Source organism: Talpa occidentalis, unplaced genomic scaffold, assembly GCF_014898055.3.
Source record: "Talpa occidentalis isolate TD23 unplaced genomic scaffold, MPIMG_talOcc4v2.1 talOcc4.7, whole genome shotgun sequence".
Lineage (NCBI taxonomy): Eukaryota > Metazoa > Chordata > Mammalia > Eulipotyphla > Talpidae > Talpa > Talpa occidentalis.
In genome coordinates, this window is record NW_023605083.1 from 90,200,221 (window position 1) to 90,223,401 (window position 23,181).

Sequence of the window (23,181 nt, forward strand, 5' to 3'; positions counted from 1 at the left end):
GGCTATAGAGAAACAAGTATTCTCATTCACTACTTATAAAAACGTAAAATAATGCTACTGCTTTGGAAAATAGTCTGGCAGTTCCTCAAGTGATTCAATAGATCTACCATGTGACCCAACTTTTCTACTCCTGAGACCTTGAGAAGTGCAATAAAAACATGTGCACACAAAAATTTATGAATTTTAATAGCCTTATTCATAGAAGTCAAATAGCCAAGTGTCTGTTAACAGATGATTATATAAAATGTATATCCATAAATTAAATATTACTCAGCAGTAGAAAGGAATGAGTAGTGATACATGTTACATGGATGAACCTTGGTTGTAGTATACTAAATGAAAAAAACCAGTCACAAGCAACTGCATGTTTTATAATTCCAGTTGTCTAAAATGTCCGGGATAGACATTTTGTAAATCAAGTGATTTACAAAGTAGATTAGTGTTTGTTGCCTAGGTCTGGGGTGATTGGAAGAAATTAGGAGGTGATTGTTAGCAGGTATGGGGGTTTCTTTTTGGTAATGAAAGTATTTTAAACTTTTTGTGGTGATGAAGTACAGTTCTCTTAACATACTAAAACTCATTGAGTCACACACGGGTGAGTTTTATGTAGTGTGAATTACATTTCAAAAAGCTGTTATAGGGCCTCCCCTGGTGGCGCAGCGGTTGAGAGTGGGCTGCGAAGGTGCCCGCAGCCTCTGCAGTGCCGGTTCAATCCCCCGCCCTAGGCAAGGGTCCCACATGGAGCGACAGACCTCTCCTGCCGCTCCCGCTGCTCCCCTCAGCAGTGTATTTCTTCATCAATCTGCCTTCTGTTCCCCGCTCTGGTGAATTCTCTCACTCTCCCGCGCTTCTTACTGTACCCAGTGCTTGTATAAATAAATAAATCTTTAAAAAAAAAAAGCTGTTACAAAAATTTGGTGTGGGTGAGGAATGATTTCTGGGATCGTCGGAAGGAAAATGGGAAGTGAATAATTTCTGGAATTGGTCTCAGTGAAACATTTCTTAATTTAGAAATTGGACTAAAGAAAATCTGTTTTCCTTCTGGGGACAGAAATCTAGATCCCTGAGGGAAGGAGGTTGCTATGTCAGAAGCTGTGGTCTGAGATAAGAACTGAAATGTATTTAACATTGTCAGCATTTTAATGTGACTTTTCTAAGCATCAGTTAAATTTTATGTGTTCCTTTGTAGATGAAGAAGATAAAGATAGTTTACAGGAACTTGCTACAGAACAAAAATGCTTTGTAGAACACATCCTTTGTACAAAGCCATTGCCATGCAGGTAAGGGTCTCCCTTGTATACTCAGATAACAGTTTTCAGTAATTCAGATACCAGTATATACATTACATTCACATGAACACGACTCGAATTTGAATCACTGAAAAGTAAGTTGCACTCATGATACTTCACCTCTAAGAGTATCAGTTCATCAGATGTTCATCAAAACCTCACACCTGCTTCAAAGCCACTTCATACTCTGTGTCCTCTCTCTGGAATAGATTTCTCCAGTCTTATCCCCTATTTTAACTTGCTAATTCTTAATCTTCTTTCTGATCTTAATGTTAGTGCTTCAGAAGGAGTTCTGTGATTCTAACTTGGGATTTTTTTTTTTATTCTCTTTTATAACATGTTACAATTAATATTAGTGTTTGTCATCACTACTGGAATATGTATGCTTGATGAGGTCCTCTGCCCTCGTCATGTCTGTTTGTCTCATACTGTGTACTGTCCCCTCAGGTGTGTACACCCGGTGTCTGACAGAGTGTCTAGTGCCAGGTTTGCCTCTGGGAAACCTGGGTATGTGAGGCACCCTTCAGGCATAGAGACATAGGAGAAAAGGTAGATTTGGAAAGACAGAAGAGGAGTTAATGGTAGCATTCAGGTTTTCTGATTTTTCAAAAACATATTTTTAACAACAAAAATCAGACAAGTTTTACAGTCAGTTTTTTCAGAAACAAATGAGTTTGGATTGTAGCTTAGAGTGAAAGTTAAGCATCAGTAACCTCATGCAGAAGCGTTTCTCTGAAGGAGGTAAAACATTCTGCTTGACTGCAACCATCCAATTCTTTAAATCTTGTTTGTACCTGAGCCATCATTTTATTCCATTCCAGGGCTCTCGCATGTAAGATAATCCACCTCGAAAATTCAAAACTTCCAGAGTTGAGATGAATGATGATTAAGATTATTAGATTACTGGTTTGGGGTTTATTACCAGTTCATTCATGAATTGCTTGTTCCCTACTCCTCGGCTCACTGTTGAGCCCAAAAGCTCCTTCCCCGTCACTGTCCCTACCACGCCCATATCTTCCTTTTGTCTCTTAAGGTTCTCCAGGTCCTTGTCAATGCTCTCAGACTCCTCAGTGTCATCAATCTCCAGCGGTAGGCGGGTTGGTTTCCGTCATGCATACTGACATGACTGCTAAGGGTTAGACTTAGTAAATTATGAGTAACTCTGAATACTACTTTTGCTCTAACTCTTTTTGATCTATGTCAGTCCCTTCCCTCAAGTTTTCTGTTGTTATAGAACATCCAAGTGAAGATCCTCACTAGGCCTGTAGGTCTGGAGTTTGATATTGTTAGCATTGGTGGAGGTAGCTCAGGAAAAGACCTAGAATGAGCACAGGAGAATTAAGAAAAGTCCTGAGCAACACTCTTACAAGCAGTTAGTGGAGGAAGGGAAGTCCAGGCCAGGAAGGAAACTAGAGAGGAAATGCTGTCAAGGATTCCAAGGAGGAAGAGGTTTCAAAGAGGAGGCAGAGGGCAACAGCATCAAATAAGCACAGCATGGCAGTTAAGAGTCTAGATTTGGCACCACAGAGGTTCATCAAGGATCATAAGGAAAATACTTTGGGGGATGGGAGAGGATGGAAAACTGTATCAGGTTGAAATGTGAATAGGGAAAGTAGGTAATAAAAAGTGACTGCTTCTCCGGGGAGTGGAATAGGAGGTCTTAGGCCACGGCAGTGTTTTATTCTTGATCCAGATTGTGGCTACGGAGTGTATATGTGTATTCTCCTATATGTAGATGTCACACTAAAGATATAACATTAAAAAATTTAAACTCCCAGACTCCATCTCACAACTCTTCCCCCAAAAAGGGGGTAAACAAGAGATGTGGGAGGAAAAATAGTATTGTAGACGCTGCTGAAGGACTTCTGGTTGGGTCTAAAAGGAAGGGAGAAACAATAGGTTAAGGAGCTTGAAATCCTCCTTACCGGGACCTCCAGTGGAAAAGTTGTGAACAAACTTGTTTATTAGCGGAAGGGAAATAGACAATGAGGAGAGAGTGAAACTACAGAGTGGGTAGAGGTGGCCTCTTCATTCCAGGGGCAGAAATGTACTATGGCACATGGGGAGGGTGTGCGCGGGGGCAGGTGGAGTAGCCTGTTGGCCAGGAAGTTCCTGTCTGAGGTCCACAGTTTTCGGTTTCTTCAGAGACATAGGAACTAAGGTTGAAAGGGAAGTGCACGGTGACAAAAGACTCTGGCCTGCATTGCATTGTATTTTTAATGTGAAATTGACTTTAACATTCTATTCAGTCAACAGTTTCTGAGCAGTTAATCTGGGCTGGCAACAGGATAGGCATATGAAGGTAGCAGGTTTACCTGTAAACTGGGGAGAAAGACACAAGAACTAATTTGCACATCATTTGACAAATGAATAGAGATGTGGTATATGTACACAGTGAAATATAAAAAAAGGAAAAATTCCACCATTGGCAACAACATGGATGGACCTAGATGGAATTATGGTTGGAGATAGACGCCATGATTTGAGTCTGTATGTGATGTGTAGAGCAAAGAAGCATGTCTTCCCCGCTCGCATATAAACCCTGTCTTCATATGCCTGTCCTAGTGCCAAAAATAAACTCTTAGACTATGAGAACAATTAATGTTACCAGAATTGAAGGGGCAGAGAAAATAGGTAAGTCAGGAAAAAAGGACCGTGGTATGGTGAAGAATAAACTGGCATTTTCACAGTGATTTGTGTCATGTGTACACACACGTTGATTTTCAAAAATGAACACCTGAAACTCACTATGTGCTTGTTACCTCAATTAAAAGAAACTACAGTGCACCGTGGCAACTGTTAAGGTTACGTGAGCACACAGGCGGCAGTGGGTTCCTCCCCAACCCTAGACTGTGGAGTGGCAGCTCAGTCAGATCGGCTTTATAGGTTTCCAAGTCATCACCTTCGAAATTATTCTATGTCCACACAGCAACTGTTAGCTCAGGCTAACAGTTCACTCGTGAGAAGGCCACTAACCTCACGTATGTCCTTGTGCTTGTTCCCATTGCGTTTGCTACTTTACAACTCAACTGTGTCTTGTCTTTCTAGGCAGCCAGCTCCCATTCAAGGATTCTGGATTGTCCCGGACATTCTGGGCCCCACAATGATCTGCATCACCAGTACCTACGAATGCCTCATAAGACCTTTATTGTATGTCCCTTTTTATTTTCCTAGCACAGCTCTCATTCCATTCTGCAATCTCAAGTGGAAAAATGCTGTCAAGCAACCAGTTGAAAATACACGGTTTATGCTTTGGCTTCTAATTTGGCAGTTGGAAGGGTGTCTATTTCTCTTGCTCTTGCCATCTCTAATAGATTTTATTTAGTTTTGATTTCTGGCATCTACTTCAGCTATGTGAGCTTTGCTTTGAAGTGTGGCAATTCATTTTTATGATTTAGACGTGATGACCAGCAAGCTCTAACTATGTGCCAGGCTCAGAAGTCAGTTCCCTGCAGTGCCTCATGTAATCAGAGCAATCCTGTAAGGAGAGTGCTGTTACCCCGCTTTATAGGCAACAGGACTAGAAGTGTGAAGTAAAGGCTGAAGTTACAGGCGACGCACATCGCTGGCTGCACATGTAGGCCTTTCTGACTCCAAAGTCTGTACCAATACTTAATTTCCACTTCCCTGTCAGCTTGAGGGTGATGTACAAAATGTAAACTCTGGGAGAGAGGAAGTGTGTTGCTACACTCAAATCTTCACTCCCCTTAAGGAACTCATATTGAACCATTTTGCTTTTTCAGCAGTCCTGGAAGGTCATGCAGAGGTTCATAAACGCAGGAATACAAGCCTCTAATGAGCCATCAGGTGTTGAACACTAGACACCCACCTTCCCAGTCTGTCAGTTCAAAGCAAGCACTTCAAAACATTCAACCTAAGTTCAAAGTACTGACAGTAAATACAATGTACTGCCCTTAGAGGAGTTCCCGTGCTCTTTGAATATTGATAAGTTTTACAATTTAAAGAAAAATTATCACTTTTATACTAAAAGTTTTTATACTAAACTCTAGTAAGACTAAACAGAAGTAATAAATTCACTGAAAAAACATGGCCTTTTTGCCTGTTAACCTCAGCATGTATTTTAAAAACCTATCTTAACCTTTGTAAAATAGGGCCTAGTCACACTAAGTTACTTGAGGATGAAAATCTGAATCTGAAAAGGTGGGGAGGAGGGGGAACTTCTAAATATAAGATATAGAGATACCTGCAGAGCTTATGTTTCTGCCATCTGCCCGAAGTCCAAACTGTCTATATTATTATTTAACAGACTCCCAGATTTGAATTGCTGCTTCCAAAGTCACTCACTTACCTTGCTGTCAAAGTTTGCAGTCTTCCAAGCTTTTCTGAAATTGTCTTTATAATTTTTTTTTTATATTTAAAGAGCAGGTTTATTATTATTAGGGAAAGGGACAGAAGAGTAAGACACTTGCATAGACACCAGCAGGTAGGAAGAGCTGCCCTGAAAGGAACAGGTTTGCTAAGAGAGGTCTGCATGGCTGCAGGCGGGCAGCCTTTAGGAGAGCGTCCTCTGCTGAGGGAGGTCAGTGAAGTCCCGGCAGGTACAGGTCACGGGCAGGCAGGTAGGCTGCTGCCCTGCAGAGGGAGAGAGTTGGTGAAAATAAGCATCTGCATATTCACAGGTGGGCAGAGGGATTGCTGCCTGTAAATTTTTATAGTAATCTAAGTAGATGTGATTCTTAGAAATCAAGTTAAATAGACCAACTATATGTCCAGTAGTTGTCTGGCTGAATGTTGGTTTTGATCGGCTCCAAACTATACCTAGAGAATGAGTGATTTGTTCCTAACTCTGGCTTCTAAACTGGTTCTCAAGTCTTTTGCCAAGAGTCCATGAGTGTCTGTGTTTGTGCTGCCTCCATCTTCAAAAAAAAATCGAAAGTGAAGAGTCCAAAATGCTTTGACAAATAGCAGCACTGGCTGAATAAGGGGATACACTCCTAAGATGACCTCTTCAAAGCAGAAAATGCATTTACAAAAGTAATGCTTATAGTTTCTTCTATTCTCAAAGCTCTGGAAATGTGACTATGCTTTCCTCTCAGGTGTACTGTAAATCACTCCACTGTGAACTTTATTTTGCAGAAGCACAGTCCATCCAGCCTCTCCCCCGCTGCTTTGTACCCGAGAAGATGTCGAAGTGGCAGAGTCTCCCCTCCGGATTCTAGCTGAAACACCAGATTCCTTTGAAAAGCATATTAAAAGCATTTTGCAACGTACTACTGCAAATCCAGCATTTTTGAAGTATGAGCTTTGGGGCATATAGGTTTTAAGAGCTGGTTGTCTTTTCTGTTTTTATCATTACTGTTCAAACTCTGCCCTCACTATTACTATGTTACAGTTGTCAGAAACATGGGGCATGTTTAATCAGCTAATGAAAAGAGGGCGAAAATAGACATGGGCAGAGGCATTTGAGAATGATAGACAGGAAGAGTATAAAAAAGGAGAAAAGCAGCTATAACTTGAATATTTTTAGTTATTTTACTCAGTTATAGAAATAAACTTTTTTTTTAAAAGATCATCTGAAAAAGATACACCCCCTCCTCCTGAAGAATGTCTTCAGCTCATCAGCAGAGCCACCCAGGTGTTCAGAGAACAGTACATTCTTAAACAGGACCTGGCAAAGGAGGAGATTCAGCGGAGGTAAGATGGTTTTTGTTCATACACCATCAGGCCCTGACTAGTAGCTGACGCTGTAATGGCCTGGACCTGGCTTTGGATTAAATTTCACTTCTTTTTGCTCTTGAAGGGTCAAGTTATTATGTGACCAAAAAGATAAGCAACAAGAAGATCTCAATTATTGTCGAGAGGAGAGGTAAGTGCCACAAATAGGGAGAAAACAAATAGTAAGTAGAATAGAACTGTATTTCACAAGATGCTGAGTCACATCATGTGGCATCAACCTCAAGGTGGACTCCAAGAGCTTGTTTTTTACACCATTAGGAAAAGTCTTCGGGAAATGGCTGAGCGTTTAGCTGAAAAATGTGAGGAAGCCAAGGAAAAACAAGAAGATATCATGAACAGGTCAGTGAGATGTGTAACATTCTCTGCCCTGTTCAGCTACTTAGCAGAGTCACTTAAGTCCTTGGGTGCTAATAGTGTTTTTGAGCACCTCAGAAGGGTGCTCACCTGCTGACAGGATCACCCCCCAGCCCTCCCCAGAGGTCTGTCAGGGAAGACAGTAGTGCTTCCCCGGCCGCCCTGTAGCGGCCTCCTTTACAGGGGCGTGAATTCCCCTGTAAACTTAAGTTAGGACTGGGTTTCTCCTCGGTAGCCTATCTCCAGCTACGATGTTGGCTTACCTTTTCTAAAGGATGAAGAAAGTACTTCACAGTTTCCACTCTCAGCTGCCAGTGCTTTCTGATAGTGAGAGAGACATGAAGAAAGAACTACAGCTGATACCTGATCAACTCCGACACCTGGGCAATGCCATTAAACAGGTAAGAAGGGATGAACAGAGGAGCTAAATCCAGCATTTTTTCAAGAGTCTGTTCTATAGATAATTTTTTTTAATGCAAAGAGAATAGACTAAAACTGACATTACCAAGATGTACAGCAATCGGTTGTTGGTAGGTGGGGACTAGGTATTGGTGAGCGCCATGAGAAACTTATCTTGAAACCTACACAGGATTATCAACTGATGTTTCCTCAGTTACAAAACAAAGTTGTACATACAACATACGATTCATAGCCAAAAATATCTGTTGTCTCATACTTAAGGTTACTATGAAAAAAGAGTATCAGCAACGAAAGATGGAAAAGGTTCTGAGTCCTCAAAAACCCACCATAACGCTCAGCGCCTACCAGAGAAAGTGCATTCAGTCCATCCTGAAAGAGGAGTAAGTAACACTACCGTCAGCTCGCACAGAGACAGTGTCTTTATTTCCACTGCAGTATTAAAAAATCAACCTTTTTCCGCCCAGATAAGATTACTTATTTGCATGTCTAGTATTACTGAGACAGGAGCTTTAGGATAGCTGTGGACTTAAGATGAGTATGTGAGAGGATCAAACTGATTAACTTTCCTGTAATACAATTTGATGTGGTTACGATCTGTTCAAACATATTTCCAGCAGTTGCGCCGATTGCCACCTGCAGTGAAGAGTCAAGACCATTACTATCCACCCAAAACCATAAGCTGGTAGTTTAGCACAGCACTTCTAAGATCATTCATTGCCAGTGGACATTCTTCAGAAGCAGTTATAATAGCTTATTCATTTGTGGTATTCCCAAAGGTAAATGACTTTACAATTTTACAGGGGTGAACACATAAGAGAAATGGTGAAGCAAATCAATGATATCCGAAACCATGTGAACTTCTGACAACACCAGGAACAAACTCGCAACTGAAGTTAACACAAGTGAAGGCTTAAACTCATACTGTAAAACAGGTGGCATTATCTAATTTATAAAGAGGCATTTTGGGAAGAACTTAGTGTGGTTGTTCATTTTTATACTTGTTTTATAATTATTGAATAAATGCTTATATTTAAACAGTGGAATGTGCTTTCTATGTAAGTTTGAATCTGCTTGTACTCAGCAGTGACCTAGGATTGAAAACAAAAAAAGCCCGAGACATTCAGCTGCAGCCACCACCAGATCATTCCTATTGAGCTTTCTCTGTATTTGCACAAGAATAAGAGCTGCATTTTAAAGTAGCAGCACCACAAACATGAGTCTGAAGAGGGACATAACCCCGGGATTCCCAGGAAAAGACCACACAGTATACTAGGCAGCAGCTTTTTTAATTTGAACACTTTCTTCTTAAGGACACGCCTTCAGTACAAACAGTTAACACCTGCAGTCCGCTCAGAGCCGAACTCAAGATCCACAATCGCAAGCCCACTGCTAGCTCACTTCCTTGACAGGCAGTATTACCTTTCAGAGCTGGGTTTGGCTGTGCTCTATGTACCAATACCTGTTGCTGGGTATGAGGTGCAGGTGCAGGACCTCAAAAGGGAAAAAGAAGAAAATGGCTGGTATGCAGTATAAATCTTGTCCTCAGCTTTAGTAATCTTTTTATACCTATCAATATGAGTTCTGAAAGGTAATATGTACCTGCCTAGAAATGGCTGAGTGACTGCCAATTAAAAGCCACATGGTAATAAGGTAGGTTACAGGTAGGAGGTAAATCAGGTTAGACATGCGTGAGAATAAGTGTACAGACTGAATACAAGCACAGGAACACTCATGAAACCCAACTGTCCTTTTGTCTAGAAGCGCTAAAATCCTACCTCCAAAATCAGCTGCCCACTTCTACAGAAAACCCAGTTCCAGGAGTTTTTTCTACTAGAATGTCCCAACAGTTTGTTTCATACCAGAAATACAAACCCCAGAATCTTAGTTTGGGTTTTTCTAGGCTATTTTTCTCAGCAGAGTGGGTTCCAACAGATCGCATCTGCCACAACAGAGACCAAAAACATTCCTTAATCATGATTTTACTGGCCCCATACCATCTTAGGAAGAAAAACATCTGCAAGATGCCTGATCTCAGCAAGTCCCTGGAGCTATGTTCAGTTAGTGCAGGAAGATTGTGAATTACCCATCCTGTTTTAAAGTGCCAATTTTAATAATCTGAAACAGGTCAGCTTGGTGGATAATCTAAGGGACTAGTCTTATGCGTATATAATTTAAATTGACTGCATTTTGGAATGAAATTCCCTGTAACTCAATGAGGCTATACATTTCCTCTATCTAAACCAAGTAGCACTTTATACAAAGGGACTTTAAACCAATTAAAATGTTTCATGCATGGCAAGCCTATAGCATTATTTCCATTATTAGTTTTACTTTTAAGTTCATAATTATGAATGCAAGACTACAACAGTAACCCAGGGGATGAGGTATGTAGTCCTTATCGCTTGTTCTGTGGAAGACAGAGAAATAAAGATCTTTAAGGCTAGTCCATTACCACTTCATTTATAACAAACACAATTCACTTTAAATTCTAAGTTGATGGTGGCTTTCCATGAGCCGATCTTACTTAATCCACTTAATTCCCATAAAGTCCTTCCAGTATCCTGCTGTTATGCAACACCAGTATCAAAGGTATTTGATACTAATAATTTTATTTTGAACCACCTGTACGAACTACAGTATTGCCCTCCACTGCCTGATAGAACTGCGGCAGGTAAAGCGTGAACCTGAATCTGGTCTTTGTGCTTTCCGCAACATTTCATAAGGCTACGGCAAAAATAACCTGCTCATTGAAGCCTTTTGCACATTGGAAAGGAATCTAACTTCACAGAAATTACAAAGCGATTTCCAAAACGATGACTATACCAACTGGGTTTTCCACAACCTCAGTAAGCATCACACCCCAGGTCTAAATTATAAAAGAAAAATACAAAACAGGTATCTGTCAAACCTAGTTAGCATGTTGGTGTTTGAGACTAGTAGTATTCGGGCCCACAGATTTGAGTTGAAAATAAGATTTATAAATTTATACTAGATGTTGTCAGACACAGCTTGTTCTGTAATTTTTTTTCTTTCCACTGATCCAATAACTAAGACGGTTTTTGAAAGAGTAGATGGTGCCAGTTAAGTTTGACTCTGGTACCTGTGGGCGCACAAAATCATCCAGGTAGCAGAAAAAGTGCTTCCAAACTGCTTCTTGTGCTTTTCCTTTGATCTCAACAGAAGCCCCAGCCATGTTTTCAGATTCTCACAATTAATTCAGTTCTTGAATTGCTTTTGTTTGGGTCTCAGGAAAGTTTCAGTAGCATTTAAGGTCCTCCATCTCAAGATAAAGTGGTAAAAAACGGAAAGCAGTGAGCTAGGAAATACAGTCATTAGCCAATGGCCTGCTCTCAAACTTCATATTTTAATATAAAATAGTCATACAGCATACTACACCTCTGTCTGCTAGCTGAATACTGTTACTGATGAACTCTAATCAACAGAAAAGGCTCTCTTCCAATACCTAAGAACAGAAAATACCAAACACTTATGAGGATGTTGCATTAGGGTAGGGAAATGTTGGATAAAGCAGGCAAGGAAACAGCACTTTCTCCACCACACCTGCTGGGCTGAGACTGGAGTCTCGTTAGTGTTCCCACTGGAAAGGTTTTTTTGATGCAAGTTACTCTGGCTGGTCGCTGTTCCTGTGCTGCACATTCTTCCACTAGAAATAAGCATTTCTCCAGTCTTCCCTTTTTTTGTGACTTCTGCTTCTTCAGTTAAGAGTTAAATAATAATTAATGTTGCTCTAAAGATGAGTTAAAAATCCAAAGTGCAGGCTAGAGTCCTGCTATCAGGGTGTCATGTTTCAGGGAGCTGGTTAATGTCTGTCAGTTTGGTGTCATTCAGAATTGCCCGGATTCTCTCCAAAGAGTCTGCTTGCCGGATCCGCTCTAACTGCACCTGGAGAAACAATGCATTGAGTTCAGTGCAGATGCCTCCACTTAGGTTTCCTGAAGTTTACTTTGAACTTCAGAAATGGAGCAGAAACAGAGCAGAAATGGAGCAATTAATTCAGAGAATAGTCACTTCAAAGAAAGAAAACAGCAAAAATAATCAAAAATTTCCCAAAGCCGCTCTCACAGACCTAGCACAAGATGCTGGGACCATGGACATAAATGAGAGACTGAGCCCCGAGAACCCACAGTTCAGATGGAGAAACAAGGTGTGAGAGAATTTTGTCACAGTACAGTAAATGTCCCTGTAGATGCCCATCGGATGCCAAAGCACCATGAGCAGGAGACAGCAGGGGTGGGGCTGACACTGCAGCCCACTTTGGGGACCTACAGAGGGTATTATGGCAAAGACAATCCTAACCTGGGCCTTGAAAGGGTAAAAGGGCAATGAAAGCAAGCTGCCTACCAGAGGGACACCGCGCCGTGGCTGAGCAACCACAAGCAGCTCTCACACATACGGGTATGACGTGAGGCAGAGAGAGGAACAAATAAAACACATGGCTAAGCCTGCTAGGGAGGGGTCTTACATGATATGCTGAGGAGTTTACAGCTGAGGGTTAAGGTGGCAAAACCAGCGAGGTGCCGAAGGGAAAGGAAAGTGGGACAAGCCTGAAATATATTTCTGTTTCAAATGACCAAGCAGCTGTTTGGGGCCAGGGTTGGGCAGCCTTCGTCTCTAAACCTCTAGCTCTTATTGTCAGTGGTTGAGTCAGGGATTGGCAAGCCTCTCCTGGGTACCAAGATCCCCAAAAGTGCCTTGGTGCACAGTCCTGGGGTACCCCGAATGCCTCACCTGAAGGGTCTGAGAAAGTTTTACAAAATCTCTCTGGACTTGCTCACTGACATCTAGTTCTGTCTGCAACCTCTGAGCTTTGTTCTTCTCTTCAAACATGAGTTGTTCAACGGAAACCTAGAAAGTACAAGTTTTGAATGAGGGTTAATGCCAAAGAGCCTCGGGTCAGAAGCACTTCGGAAATTTAGGAACCTGTGGTCTCCTACCCTCGAGAGGACGGTGGATGCCCATGACAGTCATGGATCCTGTTCGCCTCCCTTCATCTACACAGCAACGGGCAAGCCACCTAGCTATCTGCTCTAGGTCCTAAAATAAACTGAGTATGAAAGAAGAAAAAATAAAGTGCTGCACCCCCCACTCCTATAGGCTCACCCCAACAGCCTGGTGACTGATCATCAAAAAGCATCTGGGTGGGGGGCCTCCCTGGTGGTGCAAGGGGTTAAGCGTCAGCTCTAGGAAGCTATCCGCAGCCACTGCAGCACAAGTTCAATCTCCGGCCAGGGAGGTGACCCTCATGGCACAGCAGACCTTTCCTGTCTCGCCCACTGCTCCCCTCAGCAGTGTATTTCAGTAGATCCGCCTGTTCTGCTCCCCAACTCTGTCTCTGGTGAATCCTCTCACCCCCTGCACCTCTATATGCATAAACAAATAAATCTTTAAAAAATAAATTACCAACAAAAATATCACCTTAGCAGCAGTCTCTTTCTTTAACTGTTCCTCCAAAGTGATTTTTATCTCTTGAAGACTGTCAAGCTGTTGAGACTTCTCTCTTAATGTGGACTCCAACTGTGAAATTAAGAAGGAAAAAACTAAACTCATAGAAATGCCTGAGGATCCTGTGGCCTGGAGATGTGCACCCCCCAACCCTCAGGGACTCCTAGACCTCAGACGCTGGCCATGCTTACGTTCACTCTTCTCACCCTTTGATCTCTGTGGAGCTTCAGTTTATTTTCAGGACCTTTTCTATCTTTCATTAAACATTAGGCATCTATTATGTTCTAAGGCCTTGGCAAGGAGAGACAGACATGTAAATAATTATGCCACCTCCCTTGTGGCGCAAGGGGTTAAGCATAGCACTATGAAGCTAGCCACAGCCTCTGCAGCAGGAGTTCGATCCCCGGCCTGGGAGCAACCCACAGGCGCAGCAGACCTCTCCTGACTTGCTCGCTGCTCTCAGCAGTGTATTTCAGTCAGCCTGCCTGTTCTGTTCCCCACTCTGTCTCGGGTGAATCCTCTCACCCCCCACACCTCTGGCCTGTACCCACAGCTCTTGTATGCATAAATAAATCTTTTAAAAAATTTATCTATTAAAAACTAATAATCATTACGGCACATGGACATGAAGGAAGAAATACTTAATTCTACTGAAAAGTTGGGAAGAACTTCCCTAAAGAGATACCTGACCTGTAAAAGATGAAAAAATCTAATGGAAGGGAAAGGATGGTAAGGGAGAGAAAGTAAAGTGAGATACTCCAAAAAAGATGAAGTGGATAACATGTATAAAAATATGTTTAGGAAATGTGGTGATTCTTGCCTACACTACAGCCCAGAGCGCTGGGGCTTGGAGGCTGAGACCATAAAGGCAGCGGTGAGGCAGGAATTCCTGGCCAGGCTAAGAAGTATGGACTTGATCCTGGAAATAGAATCACTAAAGGAGTTTTAATCAGACTGGAACACAGTCATTTGTAATTTTTAAAGCTCACCTTGGTTTCAGTGTGAAGATAAATTGGAAGGAGATAAAATGTGGGAGCAGGAAAAGAAGTTAGATTGTTAAAATAAGTCTGGTGAGGACTGAAGTCTGCAACCACAGTGGCAGTGGCAAGAGTTGGACACGTTTAGGTTTCTGGTAGTTTCTGCCAATGCAACCTTGCCATTACAGTGGTGGCAGAAGACAGACTGCAATGGGTTGTTAGAACAGGGCAGCAGGAGAACAAGGCATCAGGGGACTTGTGGGTTTCAGTGGGAATCTAGCTGAAGATGCAAGATTTTTTCATCTTTTTACAGGATGCAGCCTAGACAGACAGAAAGCAAAGAAATAAAGAAGTTGCTAAAGCTAAGATTAAAGGAAAAGTTCAGAGAATTGAAGATCTCTGAATTGAGGGTACTCAGATGGGTCCATGAATATAGAGCTGGAGGGACAGTAGATTGGGGTGAGGGATGTGAATGAAATGTCAGTGGTGGGGCAAGGCACAGCTCAACATGTGGGAAAGAAGGGCAAAGAGAAGGCAAAAGTCACTGATGTATAAACAAAGAGGCCAGGGAACAGACTGGGGCCATTTAACAAGGTCTTAGTGTTATCTAAGAGAAGACTCTAAGTCAGCTAGAAAACACCACTTCTTGTTTGAAAAAGATTTTATATATATTTCTAGTGTAGCTTTAAGTACAGACTGTGTCATGACCATCTGACTATAGTGGAGACTGCGGGGTGCAGTCACATCTTGGTCCTCCCTGGACCACCTCCAGCTAACACATGCCCTGACACAGGACTCAAAGAACAGTCTCCACTGTCCTCACATCTTAATCCTATCATATTTTCCCCATGAGACAAGTTTTGTAAAGGGACTATGTCTATCTTTTATTTGTTGAGCTTAGCACAGCAGGATTCAATAAATAACTAGTGATCGCTGACAGAATTAATCTGAAACTCATGAAACTCACCAGTCCTTTTTCTACCTTTATTCTTTCTAATTCAGCTTTTAGGCTAGAAATGGAGGCTAGAAGGGGGGGGGAAAAAAAAAAAAAGGAAAGGCAAGGTTAGCATTTATGATTTGGCATTTAAATTTTTGTCTTAAAATATCCCTTTCTACTACAAGCTCAATCTCATACAATGGAAGGAGTCAACATACTGAGAGCATGGGAAGAATGCAACACTCCTTTGTCAAAAATTTCCCCAACTAGGGTCTCCCTGCTGGCACAAGGGTTAAAGTCTCAGCGCTATCAAGCTATGCCAGCCACTGTGGCATGAGTTTGATCCCCAGCAGGGAGCAATCCACATGGTGCAGCAGACCTGGTCTCTACTGTCTCACCCGCTGCTCCCCTCAGCAGTGTATTTCAGTAGATCCACCTGTTCTGCTCCCCACTCTGTCTCTGGTGAATCCTCTCAATACCCGCACCTCTGGCCTGCACCCCAGCTCTTGTATGAATAAATAAATCTTTAAAAAAAATTTTTCCCCAACCAATCAAGCTCGGGCAGAGGCATACAGTTATCATAAACTATCCACACAACTCTGGGGTGGGGGTTGGGGGAATGAGATAGCCCCAGCAGGAGTGTGTCGACACACTGAAGTATTGCAAGGAAATGCCCCCCATCTAATAATGTTCCCCAGTGGTCTGGCTTCAAGCTTTCCTAGCTACTACTAACTGCCAAAGAGTAGCTCATTTGTCCTGTTTCTTAGTTTTTACTCCCCATTATTAGATGTATCAGAACACCTAGAAAAATGGATTAAGTGCTTGATTCTTTCCTCTACTTTCATTTTCCACACTGCATGACCATATATTAATTCTTGTAATTAGAAATTTTCTTTTGTGCCTCCAATTCTAAACTATATCACTTTTATCTTCACCTATTTCTTCCTTGCAGTTTTCTATTTCCAGCTGCAGAGTTTCTTCAAGGTTTTCTTTTAAACACTGTTCTGCCTGAATTTGCTCTTTTAGGAAAAGTATTTCAGCCTTCAGCTTTTCTTCCATGTGGTCTGCTGCTGTCCGCACATGAATGATGTTCTCGCGGTATTTTAATACCAACTCCCGAAGTGCCTGGATTAAAAAAACAAATAGTTATTGGGTTGTGAGAGTGAAAGAAAACAAAGAAATGAAATGAAGCTGAAGATTTTCTGCAATCAGAAGTTCAGACGTTGTTTTAAATGGTTCAGAATTTAAGACTTTGAACTCCAACCCACTTAGGGGCTTCAAGGGGCACGTGCTATGTCAACAGTCAGTATATTTTCAGTCAATGTGTATTGTGAACTATATTTTCCTTTCAAAACTGCTTCAGAAGCAGAAAAGTAAAAATGTTAGATGGCTTACAATGTGGCATTTACTATAAATAGCATGGGAACTTCTATTATTTGCTTAAGTTTGAGGGGAGTTAGGGAATGAGGGCCAAAAAGTCTGAAACTTAGAAGCCAAGTGTGAAACTCTTGTGAAACTATGTTAAGCCAGAGGCAAATATAACAAAGAATGCCTTTCTACGATAATCACTTGTTTTCCTATAATTCAGTTTACTTCTTATTTTTTCCCTTAACTTTTGTTGTCGTTCTTTTCAAAATCCTCCCAACTATATCCTAAAGAAACCCTAAAGTAAAAACTAGAATTCCTGATAACTACCAAAAGTATAAGTTAAAGAAGAGTAAAAAATAAGAGTATAAACTGTAACACAAGAAAAATTTCATAAAATGTATTACTGAGTCAAGTCTAAGAATTAAAGTTTATATACTAATTACATCCTTCAAAGATTCTTGGGACTTTTTAGGAATTGAAATTCTCTAGAAAAAATGGAAGAAAGGACTCTTTAATACCAAAAGAGAAAAGTTTAATAACGGTCAGTTGAAAGTAGCATGCTGATAGTAAAAGTAGACAGATTCCCAAAACGTTCTCTTTGATGAGATCAGTCACCAGTTTCAAATGGAGAGCTCCCTCTCCCAAGGTGCAGAAACCTGAGCTGATATCACAAGTTGGGGACGGAAGTGGGTTAAGAGAGAACAAGGAACTAATGGCAAAGTAGGATGTGGAGCCCTGGTAAATGAGCAAAATAAAAACAAAATAACAACAAAAATATCACAGCATTGTTCACATACATACAGGGAGAAAGAATAAGGTCCAAACTATAGAGGTTTAGTTTGCAGAGTAGAATAGGGGAAAACTGTTACTTACAAAACTGTAAGTTTCTATAATGTTTGATTTTAAAATAATTTATAAAAAAAGAATGGAAGTATTAAAAGTGTCATAAAAGTTATTAGAAGACAAAAGGAAAACAGGGTGGTAAACCCTTTTAAGTACTAGACAGAAAGACATTACAAGAAGCCTGCTTGGTGACCTAACTTCTGATGCATTCTCCATCTGGACCTGCCAGAATAATGTACAGATCTTTGATTTGGCAGAGATTCTTAGCTATGACACAGAAAATATTAACAGAAAAAAAAAACAAAACTGGATTTTATCACAATTAAAAACCTTTGTGCTTCAAAGGACATCAAGAAAGTGAAAAAGACAATCCAGAGTGAAAGAAAACAATGCAAATCATTTATATGCTAAGAGAATGATTTATATTGAGAAAACATAAAGAACTCTTGTAATAATAAGCAACCCAGTTTAAAAATGAGTGAAGGATCTGAAGAGACATGTCTCTAAGGAAAATATACAAATGGCCAATAAACACATGAAAGATGCTCAATATCATTGGTCATCAGGGAAATACAAATAAAAATCACAATGAGATACCCATTAGGAAGTTTATAATCAAAAGTGAGAGAACAAATATTGGTGAGAATGTAGAGAAATCCTCAGATGATCTAATTTTTTTTTTAAATATATTTAAAGAACAGGTTTATTAGGGAAAGGGACAGAAGAATAAAGGAAACTTGCATAGACACAAGCAGGCAGGAAGAGCTGCCCTGAAAGGAACAGGTTTGCTAAGAGAGGCTTGCATGGCTGCAGGCTGGGGTGGCCTTGAGGAGAGCAGCCTCCGCTGAGGGAGGTCAGTGAAGAGAAGTCCTGGCATGGTACAGTTCACGGGAAGGCAGGAAGCTGCTGCCCTGCAGGAGAGAGTTGGTGAAAAGAAGCACCAGCATAGTCACAGGCGGGCAGATGGAGTGCCGCCCTCAGATGATTTATGACCCAGCAATTCCAATCCTAGGTTTATACCCAAGAAAAATGAAAACATGTCCACATCAAAACCTGTACATGAATGATTAGCATGTACATGTTAGCATTATTCATAATAGCCCAAAAGTAAATTCAATTTAAGTGTCCATTAACAGACAAATAAATTCACACACACACACAAACACACACACCCCACACACACACGCAGCACAGTGTTATCTGGTCATAAAAAAGTAAAGAAATGGACATGCTACTACATAGATAATTCTTAAACAGTATGCTACATGAAAGAAGCCAGACACACAAGATGATAAAATGTCTGATTTCATTCATGTGAAAGCCCAGAATAGGCCAATCTATAAACAGAAAGTAGACTAGTGGTTCATTAAGGTTGGGAGAAGGAATCAACGATGAAGAAACGGTTTCTTTTTGAAGAGATGAAGATATTCTGAAATTGATTGTGATGGTTATACATCTGAGAATATACTAAAAACCATTGAATTGTGCACTTTAAATGGGTGAATCATTGGGTATCTGAATTATATCTAAATTAAGTCTTTAAAAAAATTAGAGCCATTTCAGAAAATGTACTTGTTTATATTTTTGATCATGTGGAAAACAAGTCACCTCTATTGTTTCCGGGAGAATGAAGTCTTCTGCTTGCTGTAAGGAAACATGCAAGCTATGCTTTCCCTGAAGACTGTCATTATCTTTTTGTAACCTCACCAGCTCTTCTGAAACCTGTTCCCGTGACTGCATCAGCACTGCCTAGAATAGAAACAGATACTAATCACAGCCAGAAAGGTAAATCCTATCAGCTGGTAGCTGCAACAGGAAAAAACGAAAGCCAAACCAAATGAGGGATGAGAAGAGAGGTACATAATAAAGTTCTATATATGACATGAAAACCAGTTTAAAGATTATTTGATTTATAGCCATTACATATATTAAAGGGGACAGGCAACAAAGCAAGTATCTGAACTAAATCTCCACTGTTTCTACCAAAAGCTTAAAATGACTGTCTTCCCCCACATCCCTGGACTACAGAAGGAACACTATCTCTAGCTCATTGGAAAGGGCTGACATAGTCAAGACCTGTATCAAATAGAGCATGTACTCCAAAACAATTCCTATTTCCTCATGGCATGCATTCAACAGAAGCAGAGAGAAGCAAAAAGCAGCATCTTCATCTTTCATTGCATACATTTGTTCAAGTGCAGGATCACTGTGAATGGCCCAGGGAACACAAATATTGGAGGTCATTAAGAAATATAGGACACTTAAGTAACTCATTCTTAAAATGGAGCATTCTATTCACGTATAAAATAATTTTGGGTATTTTTTATGAATTTATATCAATATAAAGTTATTCCAGTTAATTTAAGATAAAATTCTGCAGAAGTATTTAATATCTGCTGATTTTAAATAATTTTAAATCATTATGTATAAACTGTACATTATTCACTCAACATTTATTTAGCAGGTACTAATCTATTTAGTTTTTTTTTTTTAAAAAGATTCATTTACTTATTTATGCATAGAAGAGCTGGGGAGTAGGCTAGAGGTATGGGGCGGAGGGGGAAGAGGATTCACCAGAAACAGAGTGGGGAGCAGAACAGGGCAGATCCACTGAAATACACTGCTGAGGGGAGCAACCAGCAAGAGAGAAGAGGTCTGCTGGGCCACAGGTGGGCTAGCTCCCTGGCCGGGGATGGAACTCAGGCTGCAGCAGTGAAAACATGATAGTGCTGAGGCTTAACCTCCCTAAGCCACCAGAGAGGCCCTAATCTATTTCACATGTTGCTGTTCACTGGGAACAGAGATAAAAGGCAGATAATTTTCTCTGGAGAAGTTGAAGGCGCAGCAGAGGGAAAGATAAGTAAGCCAAAAATTTCCCAAGTGTCATGACAGAGAATGGTACGGCCATGATAAAAGGACAAAAGGGTATCAAATTAGGGGAAAGGACTCAAGAACATTTTCCAGAAGTAATAACTGCTTCTTAAGCAGGCTGCTGTCTGGAAGTCAAGGTAATGCCTAACTTGTGATCAGTTCTGTTGGTTCTCATTATCTTCAGACCAGAATCAGTTATGCTTTATTATCACTTTCAATCCACTTATACCATATATTAGTATCCTACTACTTTTGGGATATAAAAGGAAAGAAGAACTGTATACTGATTTATTTTGTAAAGACAGAGGAAAAAACAAAAATTAAATGATCATTAAAGGGGTGGGTAGGAATAGGGGAAAAAGGACAGGGAATGAAAGTGAGACTTTTGGATACTGATACATTTTAATAGTTTTCCATTTGTATGTTCAAGAAAAAAAAAGAGTAAATTAAAAAAGAAAACAGAAACAAATGGTACTAACTATATTGATAACAAGTGAAAATCAGCTCAACTGACTTTTGAACACAGTATCCTAACTGTAAATCTTTACCTGGGATACATTCTAAGAACAGAAAGAAATATAAAGAAATGTTGAGCTTTACTTAGTAGATTTACTATTGACAGCGATATTAGTGTGGTCATTCTGAAACTATTTGTCCCCACATTTAGCTAAGTGATCAAGCTGTAACAACAACCAAAACGCCCATTATTACATACTTCTTGATGTTATGAATTTCCCATTGAATCATTTCATCTATGTAGTATTCCTGCCAAAATGTCTAACCTGAATCTACTCATATGGAAATAATCAGACATATGTATTCTATAAGGATAACTGTGTGGATCTTCAAAAATGTTAGTCATAGGGCCTCCCTGGTGGTGCAGGGGTTAGTCTTAGCGCTATTAAGCTATTCCCAGCCACTGCAGAATGAATTTGAGTTCAATCCCCAGCCAGGGAGCTAAGCCACCTATGGCGCAGCAGACCTCTCCTATCTCACCCACTGCTCCCCTCAGCAGTGTGTTTCAATGGATCTGCCTGTTATGCTCCCCACTCTGTCTCTAGTGAATCCTCTCACCCCCGCACTTCTGGCCTACACCCCGTTCCTGCATACATAAATAAATAAAAAATTAATTAAAAAAAAGTCATAAAGTCACACCCAAAAAAGTGACTGTAGGAAACTAACGTGACAAGACAGCAAAATACAACATGTGACTCTTGACTGATTCCTGGATCCAACATTTTTTTTTTTTTTTTTTATAGAGGCATGTTTTTATTTATTTGTTTGTTTGTTTGTTTTGTTTATACATGCACTGGGTACAGTCAGAAGCGTGGGAGGGTGAGAGAATTCACCAGAGCCAGAGCGGGGAGCAGAGCAGGCAGAAGGACCGAAGTACACTGCTGAGGGGAGCAGCGGGCGGCAGGAGAGGTCTGCGCGCCATGTGGGACCCTCCTCTGGTGGCCGGGGAGCAGCCGGGGATAGAACCGGCGTCGCAGAGGCCACGGGCAGCTTCGCAACCCAGCGCTCAACCGCTGCGCCACCAGGGAGGCCCTGGATCCAACATTTTAAATAAATAAACCATTGCCAAGAAATAATCAAGGACTTGGTTAGATTTTTAGAATATAATAACAGAATTTTGGTTACATAGAATAATTTCTCTGCCTTAAGAAACACAAAGATGGCAGATGTGTCGTAATGTTCCAAATGGCTAAGAAGAAAAACATACATACATATAATAATATATACATACATACATACATATGAAAGAGACTAAAAGAGTAATTGCAAGCATGTAAAAATGTAGCAAAATTTTACTAGTAAATTTTTTTTTTACTTTTGTTTGTTTATTTGTTTGTTTGTTTATACAAGCACTGGGTACAGTCAGAAGCGCGGGAGGGTGAGAGAATTCACCAGAGCCAGAGCAGGGAGCAGAGCAGGCAGAAGGACCGAAGTACACTGCTGAGGGGAGCAGCGGGCGGCAGGAGAGGTCTGCGCGCCATGTGGGACCCTCCTCCGGTGGCCGGGGAGCAGCCGGGGATTGATCCAGCGCCACAGAGGCCACGAGGAGCTTTGCAACCCAGTGCTCAACTGCTGCGCCACCAGGGAGGCCCCTACTAGTAAATTTAAGGAAAGATTTTTATGAGTGTTCATTCCATAAACCTCCCCATAAATAGGAAATATTTCAAAATAAAAAGTTACAGTAAGATATCAAGATCCCCACCACAACCACAGGTACTCTTCTCTGAAGGGGCATAAGAAACTGAATTTCTCTCTCTCAGCATAAGAACTTTTAAAGGAAATTTTGAAAAAAAAGGTAATACAGTAGCATTAACAGAACCTCAACCTTAATTTCAAACATTCTTCAATGTTACCTGCAACACATTCATTTAACAAGGAATCAACTGTTTGCAAAGGTTTTAAAAGAGCAGAAAAAAAGATGAGATAGAGTATAAGGAGGTTACGCACTATGAAACTCTGGCAGCATGTAACAGTGTTCTTAGGTCAGTGACTATTACCTTGTGTTCTCTAGTTAATGGAAAATTATGAAACTCTCTGGTCGATGATAGGGATGAGATGCTTCCCAACAAAACAGGACTAATTTAGGGAGCAGCTTAAATGCCATTCAGATACTGACCTAATGCCAATCAAAAACCATTACCAACTGACTTGAGGCTTTTGTTTCCTGTCACCCTGGGGGAGATGGACAAGAGGCAGCTCTGCAGGTCCATCCCAGCAGGACCAATTCTGCTATAATTTACAAAGGGCTATCAGATGCAGGGCTCCAACACTGAGAAAAAGAATAAGGCAAAATGAGCCAGAATAAGAAGGGAGGCCCAAAGCTGGGGTACTATTTTGCAGAGATTCCAAACAGCTCTTCAAGAAGCTCTCTGCTCCATTCCCATCAAAACTCATGGCCTTCTGGAAGTTTTCCTGCACCACAGCAGCTAGGGCTTTCTTAGCCCCT

At 40.9% G+C, this 23,181-nt stretch overlaps 2 protein-coding genes across 3 annotated transcripts in view; one reads left to right on the top strand and one right to left on the bottom strand.

Moving 5' to 3' along the window:
- Window positions 1–8,725, top strand: part of NUP88 (nucleoporin 88) — a 33,834-nt gene extending 25,109 nt beyond the window's left edge. Inside the window, exons 9-17 of the mRNA XM_037493438.2 lie at window positions 1,190–1,280; window positions 4,338–4,439; window positions 6,387–6,545; window positions 6,819–6,944; window positions 7,051–7,116; window positions 7,245–7,325; window positions 7,615–7,741; window positions 8,022–8,140; window positions 8,561–8,725. Of these exons, the coding sequence (XP_037349335.1) occupies window positions 1,190–1,280; window positions 4,338–4,439; window positions 6,387–6,545; window positions 6,819–6,944; window positions 7,051–7,116; window positions 7,245–7,325; window positions 7,615–7,741; window positions 8,022–8,140; window positions 8,561–8,624 (935 nt within the window). The 3' untranslated portion in view covers window positions 8,625–8,725. The remainder of the gene's footprint in view (window positions 1–1,189; window positions 1,281–4,337; window positions 4,440–6,386; window positions 6,546–6,818; window positions 6,945–7,050; window positions 7,117–7,244; window positions 7,326–7,614; window positions 7,742–8,021; window positions 8,141–8,560) is intronic.
- RABEP1 (rabaptin, RAB GTPase binding effector protein 1) overlaps window positions 7,502–23,181 on the bottom strand; it is an 89,474-nt gene continuing 73,794 nt past the window's right edge. Inside the window, exons 12-17 of one of the 2 annotated variants that reach the window (XM_037493437.2) lie at window positions 18,957–19,097; window positions 16,073–16,262; window positions 15,168–15,223; window positions 13,197–13,295; window positions 12,510–12,626; window positions 7,502–11,663 (exon numbers count right to left, since the gene is read on the bottom strand). In XM_037493437.2, the coding sequence (XP_037349334.1) occupies window positions 11,562–11,663; window positions 12,510–12,626; window positions 13,197–13,295; window positions 15,168–15,223; window positions 16,073–16,262; window positions 18,957–19,097 (705 nt within the window). In that variant the 3' untranslated portion in view covers window positions 7,502–11,561. The remainder of the gene's footprint in view (window positions 11,664–12,509; window positions 12,627–13,196; window positions 13,296–15,167; window positions 15,224–16,072; window positions 16,263–18,956; window positions 19,098–23,181) is intronic. The other variant, XM_037493436.2, reaches the window with a different exon arrangement.